This window comes from Pyricularia oryzae, chromosome 2, assembly GCF_000002495.2.
Source record: "Pyricularia oryzae 70-15 chromosome 2, whole genome shotgun sequence".
Lineage (NCBI taxonomy): Eukaryota > Fungi > Ascomycota > Sordariomycetes > Magnaporthales > Pyriculariaceae > Pyricularia > Pyricularia oryzae.
Genome location: NC_017850.1, coordinates 5,600,739 through 5,619,659, shown reverse-complemented (window position 1 = coordinate 5,619,659; position 18,921 = coordinate 5,600,739). Strand labels below are relative to the sequence as shown.

The window sequence follows — 18,921 nt, the reverse complement described above, 5'->3', positions numbered from 1 at the left end:
GGCTGAGTGAGGTATATGGGGTACCTCAGGTTGAGCAGTCGAATGACCTACCCTGTACTTGACAAAAGAGCCTTACGCTCGGCCAAGCTCTGTAGCCAGCTGTTTACTCCGCATCAGCAATACAGGGTAGGTAGGCAAGTCTGCAAACACCCTAGTCAAAAAAGTTCGGCGGGGTCTGGCTGGGAACCTTAAGACGCAGCCAAACTTGCTGCAAACTTATTGGCAACACGAGACGCGCATTCGGAATCTGGTTGCCCTTGGACACTAGGAACGATCTTCGGACTCATGGTCACTCACCACAATGTTTGCTAAGCCACGGCAAAAGAAGACCTTAGGGCCTCCTCCAAAAAAAAGAAAAGCCCAGCACAGCATCGAAGAGATCTCATTTGACAATGATGCGCGTGCCGATTACCTCACCGGCTTCCAAAAGCGCAAGCAGGCGAGGATAAAACATGCACAGGAGCAGGCGGCTGAGCAGGCCAGGAAGGACCGGATTGAGATGAGGAAGCAGGTGCGCTCAATGAAGTTCACCGATATTATCATATATATAATTAATCCGCCCCAGCTAACATATTGAACGCTACGCAGCTGCGAGAGGAGCGCAAGCGAGATATCGAGAAACACGTGGAACAAGTCAATGCACTGTTGCGAGAGGCGCAACATGCCGGTCAGGAAGATGACGACTCCGAGAATGGTTGGGAGGGCTTTGACGACGAGCCGCCGCCAGAACTCAAGCCTATGGATTTTGAAGAGGAGTATATCGACGAGGACAGGTTCACCACGGTGAAAATCGAGTCGGTCAATGTCGACAGGGATGGGCTGCACAGGCCGGAGGACGAAGAAACTTCCGGGGACGATGAAGCGAACGGTGAAAGCAAACCCGAAGAAAAAACAGTGGGCGACAAAAAGCCAAGTAAAGACCAGAAGCCAAAGAAGAAGAAGAAGAAATTTCGATACGAAACCAAGTTTGAGAGGCGGTTGACGGAAAGCAAGCGAAGGGCCAAGAAATTTGCAGGTGCAGGATAGGGGCTATCATAGGTACCTAGGGCGTAAGCCAGTCTAATTCTCTACCACAGCGGTGTGATGCACAATGTGTTAAGTGAGGTCTCGTGAATGTATCGTTGATTCGGACAGAAAAGACCGGTCGAAACTGTGCGTTCGAGTGACCTGAATGATTGATGAACGTGCGAAAGTAAGACAAGGTATAAGAGCAGAACACAAATGCTCAACGAAGGTTCCAGCTGACACGAAAGCAAGTCTTTTTCCACCCAATGGGAAAGTCTTAGATGTTTCCAACCTCGGCCAGGAGGTCTTCCAACTCCTTCTGTGTCGAGGCATACTTCTTGGCCATCTCCTCGTACTTCGTCTCCCAACTGTCCCTTTCCGCCTCCAGGGCCTGTACTTTGCGCTCGAAGTGGCCGGCCTTGACGTCCGTTTGTCGGAGCCTTTGGGGTAGGTCGTGTTAGGCATTAGCAAGCTCCTCAAGAAGTCGAGCCTATGTCGAGAAAGCAAAACTCACTTCTCGTTAGCTTCCCGCAGGGTCTTGTCCGCCTCCTCGGCCTCGTCCTCAAGCAGTTGCAGCCTGCGGGCCAGATTTTCATTCTGGGTACCGGCACTGACATTTTCGTCTGCCATCTTCTTCAGGTTCTTGACATTCTCCTCGAGCTTCTCAAGCTCGCCCTCCAAGACACCGTTCTTGTGCTGGAGCGAGGTGATCTCCTGCTCCTTGCTGAGATTCTCCTGCTCTAGTAGCTTGACCTTGGACTGGAGTTCCTCGACCTTGGCGTTGGACTCGTCGGCCTCCAGCCGGAGCTGGTTCATTTTCTGTATAATTCCATGGCCAGAGGCAGCAGTTATCAGTAATCCGACGATGCAGTGAAGTCGGCGGACGATGGGGGATGAGGTCGTGGTTTTGCGGTCGGTTGCGGTCGTTCTCGCGCTTCGCTGGCTTCCTAGTGGGGTCGAGGGGCTGCTCATCTCATCCCCAATCATGAGCTTTGACTTACCTCCTTGATGCGGTCCATGGCGGCGGTAAATTCTTTTCGATGAAATATCTAGACGAGTGCAAAAATGAATCTGAGATTCTAGTGGCGACTGGAAGCAACACTTCGTTTGTAATTTGTTACGTCACCTGGATGATGAGAACAAAGGACGTCGTCAAATGAAGGTGGTCAAGTCAGATTGAGACCAGGAAGACCTCCAAAGAATGCCCCTCAAGCCCATGGAAGGTGGTTCCCTAACCCCCGTCCCTTCAAAGGGTGCCTGCAGGGATTTGATGCGCCCGGACGGGTGGTCAATGCTTCCACAGGCGTTGGTGGGTCTGGTCGCACTGCTGCGAGCAGAGAGGCTAATTAATGAGCAAGCTCGTTTCACTGCTGGTTGCCCGGTTACCCTGATTGGCTTCGGCTGTCACGAGCGTCAACAAACCCCTGACACGCTGAGATTGCACGTCTCTTTCTCTCGGCCTCTTTCATTCCCCTGTGATAGAAAACACTTGGAATCATTTCACGGATCCATTTCCGGCACTACCGTCAACGCTTATGGCATATCGCTAGAATTGTTGAATTGAACAATCTGGTGATCAGTCTTCAAATATTGCCATTGACATAAACACGAACATACCGTGTAAACAAACTTGTCGCACACCACTACCGACGGTTGGTAGGAGCCCGAATACCTGCAAAAATGCTGGCAGCTCACAAAGACCAAGAGAACCTGGCGTTCAGCCGACAGGCTGGAGGCTCAAAAGCGCTCAACCAAAAGCCGATGGGGGCTCGGTATCACAAAACGCCCCTCAAGGTGCCCCTAAATGACGAGAATGCTCCTGGAGCTGGAAAGAGTGTCCTGGCAGCGAAAAATGGAAACACAATGCTTCGAACTGTTGTCAAAGGCAAAGGAGCGCCTGCCACTCCCCTAGGTACGACAAACAGTTGTTCGGATTGCTTTTGAATTGAACCCAAAGCTAACGGGTGACAATATAGAGCCTCTCACGGCCCGCGCACCTCTGGGCAACAAGACGACCAACGCCAAAGCAAGGACTGGACAAATTCAAGGCGTGAAGAGCATTGTTCGTGAGATTGAGAAGAGCCAGCCACCCACCACCATCAACCGGCCACCAAAGCAGACGTCTACCAACCGGACTGAGTCGGGCAAGCTCGATGTCCTTACCGATGCCCCCACGGGCCCTGTAGCGGAAGAAGAAATCGAATACGCGCCTCCAAGGGTATATATCGCCTACGAATCAGAGGATTTCAAGGATGGGGTACTCAACTATGATGGTCTGAAACCTCAGAACCGGTTGAGGAACTATTACTCCTACTACCATGATGCCGAGCGGACCGATAGACGCACAAAGGTTGCGCCAGCTCGGGCTTCCAAGAACATCGAAGCCAGCTGGAAGGACATGGGGGATGAATGGACGGTAGGCGATGTTTCCAACGCGGCAAATTACCTTCAGCGGAAATCAGCAAAGAACGCATCTGCAGCTCGGCCAGCCGCAACCTCTACCAATGCCACCGGCGTGGCATCAAGAGCGCCCTCGACAATCGCCTCCCGGAATGCTGCTGGAGCCCTAGGATCCGCTCCGAGGCCGGCGCTAGCCCCGAGGCCCGACTCTGCGAAGCCACTCAACAAGCCGGCCCGCGTACTTCCATTTGGTATGACCGGAAACAAGCCTGCTCAGCGCCCGATCCGGCCCCGCCAAAGTTCTGCAGAGGTCGCTGCGGCAGTATCCAAATCTACCCTTGGATACAACAAAGGACGCACTGCATCCTCGATGATTAATGGACGCCAACCCATTACTACGAACGGACCCCCGGCAACAGCCCCACCACGGAACCCAAGCGTCGCCTCTGTCCGCGCCCCCAGTGTGGCCTCTTCGCATTCCCGAGAATCGACAATCACGCCGGCAAAATTCGCGAGGAGCCAGGCGGATAAAGAGGCTGAGGACGAAGCCCAAAAGAAGCGAATTCCCTTCCTGTCAATTTTCGACGTGGACAGTGAAGACGAGAATGATGAGCCAGCTTCTGCTGGTGATATTACCATCGATAGCTTTGAACTCCCGGATGACCTGTGATAATTTGGACAACCAGTTTGTTGGTCCTTTGTGGGGGAACGAATGCATATAGCCGCCCTCACGGCTTTGATTATAGAGCGGGTTTTGGCGTTTGGGATGGAGGAGTCTTTGGTCGTTTGTTTCGGTATTGTACCGACTTCTCTTTGTTTCTAGCTTTGGGTATACCAAGCCCAGGAAAATTCCCCAAAAGCAACATAATGTTCTAACGAGGGAACTGCGATTCCTTGCGTGTTGGATTTTTGGGCCTAATCAGGCTGCTCATGTAATAGCTTGTCTTTTTTCCCCTTTATGTATATGGTAACGAATGCATTGCAAGAGCGCAGTGAGTGAGGCCCCTTTATCAGACAACATGGTTTTTATTCGCCAGTCAGCGAAACACCAGGCTCTACACTAGGTACCCATTCCATGGCAGAAATATCAATGGAACCTACCGAAGTTAGTTTTTTTTTAACCCTCCATAGACATAACTAGATGGACGGACAAGTACTCCCTCCGTAGCCTCCGTAGGTAGGAAAAATGCTTTGCGGCTCTTTCTTCGCCACTGATGCAGATTGCGAACACATTCCAAAGATGACGATAAATGTACCTAAGGCAGGTAAAGTAGGTGACATTCAGACATATCGTCTAATCGCCCAGACAATCAACCATATACGTAAAGTTTCCTTGGAGTGCCTGATCGCGAATTGTTTTCGCTCGTACTTTATTCAGCTACCTACTGTCGGCTTTACTGCTTGACCTGCGCCAGCCACAATACCACTACAGATTCTGTCCATTCAGGTGCCGTGCTTTGATAAAATTGCAGCCTAGCAGATGTGGCACAACAGAAAACACGGGATAGACACGAAAATTAAGTTGACGGACCCACCCAGCCGACTCGCCAACGCCCTTGATCTATCCAATTTACCACAAGCCAGGCAGGGAATGCTGAGCTGTCTGACTGGTCTTGGCCCGCTCGGTCGGCATCCTTGACTGCCACTTTTTTCAATTGCATTCCCGCGGCTGGCTAAGCCAATCCTGCATTTTCATCCGCACCCATCCAATCCAGCCCAAAACAATCGCTGCAGACCTGTCGCGGCTGCACCAGACATCTTTTTGACATCAATTACCTCTTAACAACGACACCGGGCTCTCTACCACCTGACCTCGACCTTGGCACCGGCTAGACAGATCAACGCAGGCCCAGAACTTGGGTTTTGAAACCGGACACCGCTGTCGCGTAGTTGGGGGCCGCGATCACTTTGCGCGTCACTTCCAACACTCGGATCCCTTCCACCTCGACACCCCTCAATCAGTCAGCCGTTGAACAACTCCCATGTCTGCATGCTGATCATCCTACACTCGCGACTTGTCACGGTGGCGGTTGGCAGGAGCGGGCTGTCGTGTCAATAATATAATGCCTCCGCCGCCCTCGAGCTTCACCGCATGCTTTCCGAATGCGCCCAACTCTGTCGTGAACAGAGCACGTGAGCTCGAGAGGTCCAAAAGGCGCTCGGTTGACTCCCCTTCCGTGTCGCGCGGCACTAGGTTGGATACCGGACGGACAACACCAGCATCACGCCCCGAAGACGACCCTGCTGGCTTCGTGGCGTCCCATACGCGCCTCAGCGAGCCTGCTTCCGATGCGCCCGGTCCATATATTGATGACAGCGAGCTTATCCCAGGCGACATGCTGAAGACCGTTGGCTCGGCGAGCTCGCACGCGAGCACAAGCTCATCTATATTTAGCTCATCCTCACATTCCCAGAACGCCATGGCTACGTCAAAGGATTCAAGTAGTCATGTTACGCCTCTCACGAATCCCCGATCGCCACCACCCTACTTCGTCACCTCAGATCCACCCAAGCCGTCAGCATCAACTCCTCTCGGCCTCGAAAAGCTTGAGGATCCAATTTCTTTGCCGATACCAGGCTGCACAGCACCCAACGGGGTCCAGCCTTCGTCGACTGTGGCTATCATCGAACGTATCCCTGCTCGAGATATCAACCGCTCTGTGCTTGGCTTGGCCTGTACATATGATCCCTTGCTCGATCGCTCTGCCTCTGCCGACAAAAAGAAGACCCAGCCTATATACGCTGAGTTTGGAATCGTACGTAAACCGATAATACCCATACTATATCTGGAGGGGGGTTGTCATCTGTCTAGTGGATTATATGGCTAATAATTATTGCTCGAATAGGAAGATGATGACCACCCCCCTCCAGATCCCCGCCAAGCCAAGGGCGGAAGGCTCAACTACATCAATGTCGACTATCACCACCCCAAGGCTCGTTTAAGGCATGCACCTTACAATCTTAGGCCTTACCCGTACGACCCCAAGATGGCTGTTGGGCCAGGACCACCTACCCAGATTGTCGTGACTGGATTCAATCCACTTATCGCCTTCTCCAAGGTGACTGCAATCTTTGGTTCGTTTGGTGATGTTGCCGAGAGCTCGAACAAGATGCATCCCGAGACCGGCAGTTATCTTGGTTTCGCAACGTTCCGTTACAGAGACGCCAAGCCAAATCGCATGAGACCTCAACCAGTATTTGCGATAGACGCCGCCAAGAGAGCGGTGCGCCAAATGAACGGGCAGCGTATCGAGGCGCACCAAATCCGGGTTGAGTATGACCCGGATGGCAGGAAGAGTGGCCGCATGATGGAGGATGTGCTGAAAAAGGACAAAGAGAAGATGCTTGCGGCACAACAAAAGATCCCAACCGCACCCAGAAGCGTCGGTACACCTGCCACTGGAGTACCTCCAACTGCCCCCAGGGGCCCAGCCGCCCTGCGACAGGGTTCAATGGCGAACTCTCCCATGGATCCCACCCGTCTAGGTGCACCATCTGGAGCCCCCCATCCTGCTATCGCCCACCGCCAAGCTGTACTTGCCCGCGTGGTGAAGAATCCTTTCATCTTTGTCGCCCATAAGTCCGTTCCCGTCTCGCCTTTGACAGTCCCGCACATGAAGAAGAGATTAAGGGGCTTTACAATGGATGACATCCTGATCATCGAGAAGTACGGCTACTATCTCATATTTGCCGATTCCTCCTACGGTCGTGACCAAGCGGAACGGTGCTATAAGTGCACTAATCACTCGCGATTCTTCGATTACGACATGATCATGTCTCATCATCCGTACGGGACCTCTGGTGTCCCACCATCTCGCAAGGATGACGGGGACAAAACAGAACGGCGACGGAGTAGGTCAAAGGAGCGCAAACCCGCTTATGAAATGCCCGCGCAAGCAAATGATCGAATGCGCACGAAGCGAGATGAAGACGGGGACATTGAGGAAGAGAAGAAGCAGCGGGCCAAGGATTTTGATCCTGTATTGGAAGCCGTCCGCATGGTTAGACGTGAAATGACTGAGCATTTGATCCGCCACATTCGCACCAAGGTTGCAACTCCAGCCGTTGTTGCATATCTTGATCCAGCAAACCATTCTGCAAAGCGCAGAAAGCTCAACCTGGACGATTCCCATCATGACCTAAGTTCTGATCTTGTCGACGATAGCGCTGCCAAGTCACCCATTGGCACACCTAATTCTCGGGACGATCCCATCGAACGGCAAACAGCACGCGGGATTGCAGCCCTCCCACGTATCCGCAAAGTCAAGTATGAGGAAGGAGCCCGCAGGCAAGAATTCTTGGATCCATTTGAGCGCCGACGCGCGCCCCGTGCTCGCGTGCGACCTGCATTCCGGTCTCTTCACCATCGTCTGCATGTCGATAGTGATAGCGAGTCTGAAGATGATCAGGAAACACGTGAAGCTCATATCGAGGATACGGAGGAACCAGAGTCTCGGCCGCGCAGCCGGATGAGTACAGATGAAGATGCAATGCAGGATGATCTCGGATCTTGGGGTCGACAAGAGGAAGACTCAATGACAGAGGCTAGCTTTGCTGTCAATGACGCATCTTTGTTAGCAGGCAAAAAGAGGAAACTCGATGTGCCAACAGAAAAGGCTCTCAAGAAGCAGAAGAAAAACGAGGAGGAGCTTTTTGGCGTGGCTATGGAGAAGGTCGACGTTGGACTGCCTGTAACGGATGCACCTATTACTGAGGATATTGTCATCCAGGATGCAGATGTTTTAGAAAAGGACGAGTCCGGAAGCTCTCGCCTGCCAACGCCCGCGCCTCTGGACGCAAAAAGCAAGAAGAAACCGGTCAAGAAAAAGAAGACCAAGAAACAACTTTTCGAGGAGCGAGAAGCACAGAAGAAGGCCGAACAAGAGGCTCTCGAGGAAGAGGAGGCAGCGCGTTTGAAGAAGGCTGAAGAGGCCAAGGCTGATGCTGATCCCGAGCCAGCCCCTGATTCTACCGCACCCCCTCAAGATGATGTTGCCGAACGACTGCGCTTGGACCCTGAATTGTTCCCCGACAAACTGATGTCTGCGCTCACTATCCCGCCCGACTTTGAGCTAGACATTGGTACATTGGATTTGCTGTCTCTCGGTTTGAAAGATCGTCCAGATACGGCGAGGCTCAAGAGACGCTTCCAGATCGGCGACATCGGTGATCCTGAGTTTTGGGTCTGGAAGCGGAATCGCATCAGGTGTCTCAATGTGGATTCTAGTTTGGAAGACTCGCGACATCCCAGAATCGAGGGTTACTATGTCCCCAACGCGACTGGTTGTGCTCGCACCGAGGGTGTTAAGAAGATCCTCAACTCAGAAAAGTCAAAATACCTGCCGCATCACATCAAGGTCAAGAAGGCGCGCGAGGAACGTCAAGCCCAGGCCAAGGCGGCGCCTGGCAAGAGCCTAACAGCCGTCAAGGTTGCGGACGATAACAGCATCTCTAGAGGTTCCTCTCGTGCTAATCGCGCCAATCATAGGCGGGCTATGGCAGAGATGAATGATCAGAAATCGGATGCCCTGAGGTTCAACCAGCTCAAAAAGCGGAAGAAGCCGGTCAAATTTGAGCGTTCCGCGATTCACAACTGGGGACTTTATGCCATGGAGCATATACCAAAGGACGACATGATCATTGAATATGTCGGTGAGGAAGTCCGGCCGTCGGTGGCTCAAGTGCGCGAGGCAAGATACGACAGGAGCGGCATTGGAAGCAGCTATCTTTTCCGAATTGATGAGGATGCGGTTATAGATGCAACCAAGAAGGGTGGCATTGCGAGATTCATCAACCATAGTTGCATGCCAAACTGCACTGCCAAGATCATCAGGGTGGAGGGCACGAAACGCATTGTCATCTATGCGTTGAGAGACATTGCACGGAGTAAGTTCTACCTCATTTGGAATTGTTCGTGTTGAGCGATGATACTGACTGGTACCCTTTCTGCTACCCAACAGACGAAGAGCTCACGTATGATTACAAGTTTGAGCTTGAAGAAAAAGAGGAGGACAGGGTTCCCTGCCTGTGTGGAACTACCAACTGCAAGGGCTTCCTCAACTGAAGTCATCTGCATTTTGTGCGGCATGTTGTGCACAAACAGTGTCCTCCTTCCCGTGTCTCTAAGACATGCTACTCTTGCTACCCCTCTTTGGTGGTTGGGACTTTAGTCTACCCTACGGATGGTTTCCCATCTTCAGCGGTCGTGACGTCTGCATTGTGTGCGGGCCTCGCCGTTATCTTTAACTACCTCGCTCAACGTTTCGAGGGTTTCCCTGTTTTTCTTGGTTTGGCTTTTTGAACCGGCTTTTTGTTGCTGTAATATCTAGTGAGCGCCGCTAGGCATTTGGGTTGATGAAGCCACTCGATTCGGCTTTGATGACCCGCGGGTTGTATGGACCAACTGGACCGTCCATGAAAAGCCGCAGAATGTTTATATAACACTACACTATATACCAGGATCACATGCATGTATGTGCTTATGTTTACTTGCCAATTTTATTCTCCAGTGTAAATGTCTTTCAGATCAGTCCAACTCCCAGTGTGAAGGAATCGAGTCCGAAGTCGCATGTCAACGGCAAGCGAGCAATAAACGTTTCTCCGACAGCGCCCACTGATACCGTCTAAGCTGAGCTGATTTTGGGCTAGACCCTAGACCGGGTGTTTTCGGGGGTCGAGGCAAGTCTGGCGGAGACGGGTGGTGGTATTATCGGCTTTTCCCTCCAGAAGCCCAACGTTCAGCTCCATGCGGCTTTGTTTCCTGAGAAAAGCCCCCTGGACAGGATCCGCCTGGAGGTTGCAGTAAGAGGTGATTGATACAATAATAACAAATACCCCCTTTCAACAAAAAGATGTCGCGTGTTGGCCGACGCCCCCCCCCCCCCCCCCCCCCCCCGACATCGGCCCCAAAATTCCCCACAAACGACAGCCTTGGCGTTCCGCGTGGGTTCTTGCTTGTAAAAGCGCGGGATTAGCAAAAAGAATGCAGCAAAGCATTTTTTTCTCTTTGGCGCCCAGTCCAATGACATCCACGGGATAAGGGAAGCCGGACACAAATTCGGCTCCCCCGGGCGGGAGGGAAAAGAAAACTGCGTCACCTTGCCTGGGACAGCTTCTGCTGCCCAGCCGAGCCCCACGCGGCATGCACCCCTTACATGCAACGGCAATCTGAAAGGTTGCGGGAAAATAGGAAAAGTGTGAGGGATTACCGTATTATAGTGTGCATGTTAATACTTTCGTACTGCGTAAACAAGTAAAGGCAGGGGTCATCGACTAGCCTGACAGTTTTAGATCATTGATGCTGCGCATCTGTACGGTAGATTGAGATGCAGGCCTCACACATGATGGTGTCTGTAAGCCTTTACGTTACGCTAACTGTACGTAGTAGGTATGTTGAAAGGGTATATAATCTATGTACAGGAGAGGCCAGAGGCCGTGGGTTCGAAAGGTTCGTATCACCCTGATGCCGAATGTGCCATACAAAAACGCCACATCATCACCTGTCCCCAACACCCCTGATAAAATGGATAAGAACAGTAATAAAAAAAATATGAAAAAAAATACAAGAATGCCCACTGGTGGTTGAACCCTCGGGGTCCAGTCGTCATACTCGGATTGCGCTCGATCGCCGAGCTGAGCGGGAATAAAACTATACCGGCAGTACCATCTCTCTACAAACAATATTGTTTAGGTCTACCTTTACCCCTTCTCACTATCAACGATTTGCTGCACCAAATATTAACAGTGACAACATTCAAGGACAAAATGAATTCCCGTCCTCGACTCTCATTGGAAGCAGACAGCACTCCACTTGTATTTACCATCTGAACGAGACTGGGGTTTCTGCGGGGTGTCCTTCTTGACGGATGCCAAGTAGTAGTATCATTTACGTACAGTGCTTAAACCCTTTGATTTAGTAAAAATGTGCATAAGCAAATGCATCTTTTATGATGGGAAAGCGAGACCGTGACACTGCTTTTGGGAAATTTGAGTACAGTATTAGTGATGGCAAATGGAGGGTGGGGCCGATCTCGTAGGGCGGCGTGCCTCGGGCAGGACAAACCCGGAAAGCTTGGGAGCTGGTCCTCCATGCAAACATGAATGACGCTGCGGCTGGGCTTGCGATATAGAGAGACCACCGAGAACGGACATGGGCCATATCCACCCGCACATGGGAGATCGCATCCATTCAAGCCATTGTCCCTGGAACCACACCACCACCACGTTAAACCATGACCACTTATTCCGCTTGCCGATGCCGTCCCGTCAGTTTTTTTTATTTTTTTTTTTTATACCATACATGGTCTTATTCCACACGCCCACCCAAAAGGTGTTCCCCGAAAAGATTAACCCAGGAACCCCCCACTGAAAAACAAAGGGCTCGTCCCAAGCCAAACTTATCATGAGCTCCGTGATCGCTCTGGTGGTCTTCTTGGGCATAGATATGGATTGTTCCGTGGGCTGCGACCGCCGAGAGCATTGGGTGGGATAAAAACAAGATGTCAACGGAATATACTCTTGCTTTAGTGGCCCTAGATAAGAGTTGCCGGCTTGGTCTATAAAGATGTTTCCGCCCCTTCACCTTGGCTGTCTTGCTTCGATGGCCTGGTTTTTGTTGCTCTACACTTCTATCTGTATGATCAATTTCATGGTCATATCGGCGTGAACTAGGAAAAGTGACATTCGTGACATATCCCTTTTACAAATTACAACTTTCTCAGGATCTGGAGTACTCTCAAATCTTCTTCCAAACACTACCGACATCATGACTGTCCTCCCCCTCGAGCCCGAGTTTTCTCAGGCCTACAATGGTATGTCTTGAAAGCTCGGCAACCCAACCAACCCGAGTCTGATAGAGGATGGCAAATTACAAGACTAACCCACGAAACTTCAAACGGCAGAGCTGGCCGGCACCCTCGAGGACAGCACTCTCTTCGAAAAGTACCCCGAGCTCCGCACCGCGCTGTCCGTCGTCTCCATCCCCGAGCGCGTGATCCAGTTCCGCGTCGTCTGGGAGGACGACAGCGGCGCCCTGCGCGTGAACCGCGGCTACCGCGTGCAGTTCAGCTCCGCCCTGGGCCCCTACAAGGGTGGCCTGCGCCTGCACCCGTCGGTCAACCTGTCCATCCTCAAGTTCCTGGGCTTTGAGCAAATCTTCAAGAACGCCCTGACGGGGCTCAACATGGGCGGCGGCAAGGGCGGCGCCGACTTTGACCCCAAGGGCAAGTCGGACGCCGAGATTCGCCGCTTCTGCGTCGCCTTCATGACGGAGCTGTCAAAGCACATTGGGGCTGACACCGACGTGCCCGCCGGAGACATTGGCGTCGGCGGCAGGGAGATTGGCTACATGTTTGGTGCTTACAGGAAGCTGAGGAACCGCTTCGAGGGCGTCCTGACCGGGAAGGGGCTCGACTGGGGTGGCAGTTTGATCAGACCTGGTAAGCTATTGGCATACCTTTGTCCACCCCCAACCCCCCCTTATTTTTGGGGTTCACAACTTCCAAGGTGACGACCGACCAAGAATCTAACAAACATCTTTCAACCCGCAACAGAGGCTACTGGCTACGGTCTAGTCTACTACGTCGGGCACATGCTCGAGTACGCCGGCGTGGGCGGCTGGGCCGGAAAGCGCGTGGCCATCTCGGGCTCCGGCAACGTGGCCCAGTACGCAGCGCTCAAGATCATGGAGCTCGGCGGCACGGTGGTGTCGCTGTCCGACTCGCGCAGCGCCCTGGTCGCCGTCGAGGGCGGCCGCACCATCACCGAGGCCGACGTCAAGCGCGTCATGGAGCTCAAGGACCGCCGCCGCCCGCTGTCCGACCTTTTGCCGGAGAGCGAGGAGGGCGGCAGCACCAGCCCGGGCGGGCTCAAGCACTTGCCCGGCGCCAGGCCCTGGACCCACGTCGGCAAGGTCGACGTCGCCCTGCCCTGCGCCACCGAGAACGAGGTCAGCAAGGAAGAGGCCGAGGCGCTCGTCGCCGCCGGCTGCCGTTTTGTCGCAGAGGGCTCCAACATGGGCTGCGAGCAGGGCGCCATCGACGTCTTTGAGGCCAACAGGCGGTCAAAGGGCAAGGGTGACGCCGTCTGGTATGCTCCCGGCAAGGCGGCAAACTGTGGTGGTGTCGCCGTCTCTGGCTTGGAGATGGGGCAGAACAGCTCGGTAAGTTTAGAATCTGGTCTCCCTTGGTGCATGTTTAGGAGTAAGGAGTGTGAGCGAGATAAAAGAAGAAGAAAAAAGGGGGAAGAGACTAACAAGCAATGCAACGTTAGCGCCTCAAATGGAGCCGCGAAAAGGTCGACAAGGAGCTCGCCAACATCATGGAGACGGCCTTCCGCACCGGCTTGGATACGGCAAAGGAGTACGTGAACCGTGCCAGCGACGACGAGCTGCCCAGCCTGGTTGCCGGAAGCAACATTGCCGGCTTCGTCAAGGTCGCGCGCGCCATGCAGGCCCAGGGTGACTGGTGGTGAAGAAAAAAAGAGGATAAGGGAGTCTTTTTTTTGCTTTGACCACAGGGTCTCAGTTCCATGTATTTCTTGTGTCTTTTAGCGTGTTCGTGTCTTTTTTTATTCTTCTTTTCTTCATTTCATCTTCTGAGCTTTGTCGGCTCTTCGGCCCTTGGTCTGTGGGCTTTTGGCGTTGGGGATTAGGCATAATATCCAGCAAAATCTCTATAAAGTTCTACTCTATACTCTTTGGATCTCTTTGTATTATGCATGATCCCTCCACGAAAACACACAAATGTTGATTTTGGGTATATAATCCCTTGCCTCTGACCAGCGGGAGAGACTGTGAGCGCGGGTAACGCACTGCGTCTCGAACCAGTCCTACCATTCACGAACAGCTTCCGTTTTGCAGTGTAATGCCCCAGATCTATATACCTGCTATTGGAAGATATTGCAGGCACAGAATTCATTCCGACTTCCCATAGAGGAACCTACACTGGCCCATCCCAGACCAACAGTGACAGGAGTGCGACTGTTCATTGTATTCATTGTATGATTGCCATCTGGCATTCACAGGCGCAGAAGGGTAGCTTATGGTTGCCACTGGGAGTCGGGCAGTTCTAGCAGCTAATATAATACAAAGAACCGCTTCCGTAAGAGCTGATAAGTACCTAGGTAGGCACCTAGGCAGAAGGAATACTTCCGACTTCAGTCACGAGCCGCACCAAACACAACTTCTCTTCGGCTCCGTAGAATTTGGACATGACTGACAACAATTGCTCATGCATCCTGATCAATAGATTCAGACCAACATACACACCACTCTGATTTTGTGTGCTTGGGAGGGCGCCAATCCACTCAATGATCTCAAATTGGGATCCTGAGTTGGTCTCCACTAACGGTAATGGGAAATCCAGGCATGTTAGTTCTAGTTCTAGTTCTAGTATGTGATACGTGATGAAATAAGTACAGATTCCGTTTTATTGGCAACCCAACCCCTGGCGATACGTATAGAATACGAGGACAATAAGCGAGGGTGTTGGAAGGATCACATACGATAACAAAGGGTTGGTACGCTTGGTGTGCTTGGTACGGTAGGTACATTGAGTATGGGGGGCAAAGCCTACCAGCAGTGTGTTACAGTACGACCTGGGAAGCAGCCATTTTGGGCAGTTGTCATCCGGAACTTTGGTGCCGCAAACTGGACCGCCGCAGGACGCCAACGACAGCTGTTAATGGAATCCCTGATGTATGCACCCGCGCGGCAAAGCAGCGTAAAAAAAACAGCATTTCGTGGGATTTTTATTTTCCAAGCCAAAGTAGAGGTGGTTTCCTCTTGCGACAAGACAAGACCTGTTACTTTTGTAACGCAACAAGACTGACCAACAAACCATCACAGTACACCAACATAGATGTGAAGAGCCCTAAAAAGGCAACGTGACAGTTGAACAAGGGCACTAGGGTCTGTAATTGTCGGGCACATACTTGCTTGCGTGTAACTTGTTCAAGTCCGAACGAGAATGCGCAAGACTCGTCGTGACGCACATGTACATAAAATGCATGACTAAGTCTTGCGCCTCGATGACGTGTTGGAATAGCGATCTCTACAGAATGGCGGATTTTCCGGACGATCTATCCCATCATCGCCATCGAAACTCTGGGGATACAGCCCGTGGAACAGGGGAAATATCACCAACCGTCTATTTATGTCTACTGGTATGTAGCTCATAGTCATAGAGAACAGGGTGGCCACCTCTTTTGCCACTGCTTTTCTGGCCATTTTAGTAAGTAAGGATTACCGTGAGCGATCCGTTGATTTATAGGACATGGCATAATTGAGACCCTTGCTTCCAGCGAAAACTAACCAGCCTACCCCTTTTTAGTTGGATCGATTACTAGAACTAGATGGCACTTCAAGCTTTTCTAGCGTCCCGGGTAGCACTATTTCCATGGACATAGCCCGGAGCGGCACAGCTGTTGTGGCCCCCGCTGCAAGCGCCAGGAACAAAATAAAATAGTGTCTGAAGGACAACAAAAAAACAAGGTCCGTCCCTAGCGTCCAACCAACTGTCATAATGTCAAGCTGTCGGATGACTTTGCAAGGGGCTTGGCGAAACGGTCACACCAGTCTATCGAAAATAGGTATGCATATAGTACGAGTTATGTGACTTGCTGGATATATATTGGAAACCCCGAATATGTATTTGGCTGCATCGGGATTGGGGTTGCGGTTGGATTTCCAGCCCGTCGTTTCTGGGGAGTGGGTGTTGTGCAACTTCGATGTTTTTGACACCACCCGGAGCAAGGCCTAGATCAACCACATGGGACAAAAGTTGATATTTGGATGCATGTTGGTGCTTTTTGTTTTCTCGTCTTCAATCACCTTTTTGTCCCTCTCTGAGTGGTTGAAGCGGGCCGTCAGCATACCATGACCAAAGGTACCATCCCTGTTTCTGCCGCTAATACGGCAACGAGGACGGGCAAGGCTGGGCCAGCAGGGGGTGTAATACAACATGCTCACATCAGCAAGTTGCTTGGAACAGGTAGCTCTCACCCAGTCCACTTTAAAAAGGAGGTAATGATGGATGAAATTTTCACTATAGTGTATGTAGCCTTACTGAAAAAAAAAGCAAGAGAGAGGGTTTGGATTGGTTATCTTCAACGTATCGAATGGCCTATAGGCTATTTGTCACTGGACAACCATTGCCAAGCCAACTTCGTTTGCACAACGGGCACATCCACTTACCCGCGTCGGCCAGCCCGCTGTTGCGAATTAGATCGTAGCCCTATGTGCAAGTTCACCAATCCGAGCCGATGTGCCGGCCACCACCCCTCTTTTTCGGTTAGAGATGTACTTCAGTCCGTAGTATATCCCCCGCAGGTGCACTAGGTGAGATGCGAGTATCAAACCGGCCGAGGATTCAACGAGTCACCTGCCCAAATAGTCTGCATGTAGATATGGCACACCGGATTGCATGAAGCGCTTTTTGATCACAGCCCACGGCGGTGCTCTAGAACTAGTCTCCTTCGATACTACGGTATCGTCCTAGACTTGCCGGTAGAGTCAGGCATATTGAACCAGGACATTCATCACAAGCAAGTGAGAAAGGGGGACCCCTTGTGCCCCATCATCCTCCCCACGGTCGTTGATTGCCACACATCCTGAGAGGGCTGAGGTGGATATTTGGTGAGACTGGCCCCCAAACCCAAGACTCACATCTCGCCATTTGCGAAAGGACTCGACACTAAAGATAAACAAAGCCGAGAGACAAGCGTCATCGGCTTCTTTTCCTTCCTGGCGCTGTGCCGTCGCAAAAAGGCGCCTCGACAAGCAAAACGAAATAGAATTATGACGTGACCAAACTCAAATAATCCTTTCCTTTCGGCTTTTTCAAGCCAAGCCGAAGGAATGCAGCTAAAATATGCAAGTAGGTGTGTACTTGGGCATGTTCGCAGACGCGAAGAAGGCGGAGTAAACAGTACGCACCCTGTGTGAATATACGCAAAGCAAAGGCGCAGAACCCCATTGTGACGACAACCAAGTCTTGAGTCCTTGAGGGGGGTCCTTTCCTCCCAAGGAGGCCGAGCAGTTTTTCTTTTTTTTTTCCACCCCTGTCGTTGACTTTTTGCAGAGTTGTTGGTCACTCTTTCCTCACAATTGGGGGCTGCTCGGGTACAGAGGCCAGACCCTTTTCGATGGCTTGGATGGCACCACTTTGCAGTTCTCCGGACCTTTTTGTTTCTTTTGCATCTTTCCTTTTTTGTGTCCCCCACGTTGTTTTAATCGATTTCAGGTCGGGCAAACAAAAGAAGGCGTTCGCCCATCACAGATCAATAAAAATAAAAATTTCGCATCTGGACCAATGGCAGCGGCCCAGCGAGTGACAGCCACATGCATTTCCCCCCTGCTAACGGGGCCGGGAGCCAGCGGCCGGCGATCTGTCATACATGCCAAAGCAAGGGAGAGGGAAAAGAAGCAAGAAAATAAATCCCTTCCCCACTAAGTGAGATCAATACTGGGGGTGTCAGCAAATGACCCCGGCCACTCAACGTTAATATCCACTTGCTAACTAACTTCCTTTAGTCGCGATGATACCTAAGCTTGCTACTGTATGTAAGGTAGGGCCCTGCAAAAGAGGCTTGCTAGGCAATAATATCCAGCACCCTTGTCAATGTCATAATTGGCAGCGAGTATTGGGTTACTAGCTCAGTCCTTTTTCTTTTTCTTTTTTTTTTCTCCGTCGTTGCCCCTCGTGGCTTTCTGGGGTTCTCTTCAGCTCTCCTAGCTCCCCCGTCACCCACACAATCAATCATTAAATTAATCTACCCTCCATCCCATAGTATGCTTGCTGCCCTTATACTTACCGAAAAAAGAACATAGAACGGTCTAGTTTTTAGCCTCGGTCGCCAATGCATGTATGTCGTCGGGTACAGCAAGCTCTACAGCCTGCCCTTCTACTAGGTACTTTTCTGGACCTTTGTCAGCAACGACCAGGCATCATATCACGAAGCATGGGCCGCCGTGTCACTCCCCGCGCGCGCTCCCTTCTACTGTACAGTTACATTACTATATTCACAGCCCAAGAAGGCTATGGCCATTGGCATGCATGGCAACATCAACGAGCCCCAAGCCACCCCTGGTTGCCCTTTTCCGCCAATGGCGGCGCTGACTGCCAAGATAGGCATTTTGGTGTGGATCGAATTCGTTCAGCCTCAGTACAACCAGACTTTCCCAGACCACTGCTAGCTGAGAGTGTCATGGGTCGCAAGGCAGCCGATTAAAATCTATGGCCCCTGTCGTTGTTTCTGATTCGCACAACCTCGGACCCACTGGCCGTTTACCTACTGTGAATGTATCACACCCATCAGTTTTTCCTTACCTTTCTAGGAACCTTAGGGGAAAGTTCCCACGGTCACAGGCAGCCAGAAAAGATGCCCCTGCTAGGTTTCCCGACCCCAATCTGGCATCATGGGAGTATTGGTCCAGCCCTTTTTGGCCCCCGTGGCTGGTTGGTCCATTTACTGTTCTCATCCCGCAGCTAGCAAATCTTTCCGGCCCTCCTTCTGCTT

The 18,921-nt window shown here is 51.8% G+C and overlaps 7 protein-coding genes across 7 annotated transcripts; 5 read left to right on the top strand and 2 right to left on the bottom strand.

Moving 5' to 3' along the window:
• The first annotated feature begins 170 nt into the window (after window positions 1–170).
• MGG_08079 (rRNA processing protein Rrp17) lies at window positions 171–1,134 on the top strand. Its single transcript, XM_003714984.1, has 2 exons — window positions 171–511; window positions 589–1,134. The coding sequence occupies exons 1-2, from the start codon at window positions 302–304 to the stop codon at window positions 1,024–1,026; spliced, it is 648 nt and encodes a 215-aa protein (XP_003715032.1). The 5' UTR covers window positions 171–301; the 3' UTR covers window positions 1,027–1,134.
• MGG_08078 (uncharacterized protein) lies at window positions 955–2,213 on the bottom strand. Its single transcript, XM_003714983.1, has 3 exons — window positions 2,007–2,213; window positions 1,520–1,824; window positions 955–1,445 (listed from the first exon to the last, which is right to left on the bottom strand). Exons 1-3 carry the CDS (start codon window positions 2,022–2,024, stop codon window positions 1,283–1,285), a joined length of 486 nt encoding a protein of 161 aa, XP_003715031.1. The 5' UTR covers window positions 2,025–2,213; the 3' UTR covers window positions 955–1,282.
• Window positions 2,214–2,424: 211 nt separating this feature from the next.
• Window positions 2,425–4,634, top strand: MGG_08077 (uncharacterized protein). The gene is made up of 2 exons (XM_003714982.1): window positions 2,425–2,917; window positions 2,982–4,634. The coding sequence occupies exons 1-2, from the start codon at window positions 2,686–2,688 to the stop codon at window positions 4,073–4,075; spliced, it is 1,326 nt and encodes a 441-aa protein (XP_003715030.1). The 5' UTR covers window positions 2,425–2,685; the 3' UTR covers window positions 4,076–4,634.
• Window positions 4,635–4,998: 364 nt separating this feature from the next.
• Window positions 4,999–9,931, top strand: MGG_15053 (histone-lysine N-methyltransferase). Its single transcript, XM_003714981.1, has 3 exons — window positions 4,999–6,161; window positions 6,252–9,291; window positions 9,366–9,931. The coding sequence occupies exons 1-3, from the start codon at window positions 5,469–5,471 to the stop codon at window positions 9,467–9,469; spliced, it is 3,837 nt and encodes a 1,278-aa protein (XP_003715029.1). The 5' UTR covers window positions 4,999–5,468; the 3' UTR covers window positions 9,470–9,931.
• A 1,703-nt stretch (window positions 9,932–11,634) lies between these two features.
• MGG_08074 (NADP-specific glutamate dehydrogenase) lies at window positions 11,635–14,160 on the top strand. Its single transcript, XM_003714980.1, has 4 exons — window positions 11,635–12,215; window positions 12,306–12,842; window positions 12,957–13,564; window positions 13,675–14,160. The coding sequence occupies exons 1-4, from the start codon at window positions 12,170–12,172 to the stop codon at window positions 13,873–13,875; spliced, it is 1,392 nt and encodes a 463-aa protein (XP_003715028.1). The 5' UTR covers window positions 11,635–12,169; the 3' UTR covers window positions 13,876–14,160.
• A 1,999-nt stretch (window positions 14,161–16,159) lies between these two features.
• MGG_15052 (uncharacterized protein) lies at window positions 16,160–17,378 on the bottom strand (the record flags this gene model as incomplete). The annotated part of the gene is made up of 4 exons (XM_003714979.1): window positions 16,160–16,413; window positions 16,598–16,614; window positions 17,069–17,096; window positions 17,339–17,378. 4 exons carry the CDS (start codon window positions 17,376–17,378, stop codon window positions 16,160–16,162), a joined length of 339 nt encoding a protein of 112 aa, XP_003715027.1.
• An 883-nt stretch (window positions 17,379–18,261) lies between these two features.
• On the top strand, window positions 18,262–18,598 carry MGG_15812 (uncharacterized protein; the record flags this gene model as incomplete). The annotated part of the gene is made up of 2 exons (XM_003714978.1): window positions 18,262–18,267; window positions 18,431–18,598. 2 exons carry the CDS (start codon window positions 18,262–18,264, stop codon window positions 18,596–18,598), a joined length of 174 nt encoding a protein of 57 aa, XP_003715026.1.
• Window positions 18,599–18,921: the final 323 nt, after the last annotated feature.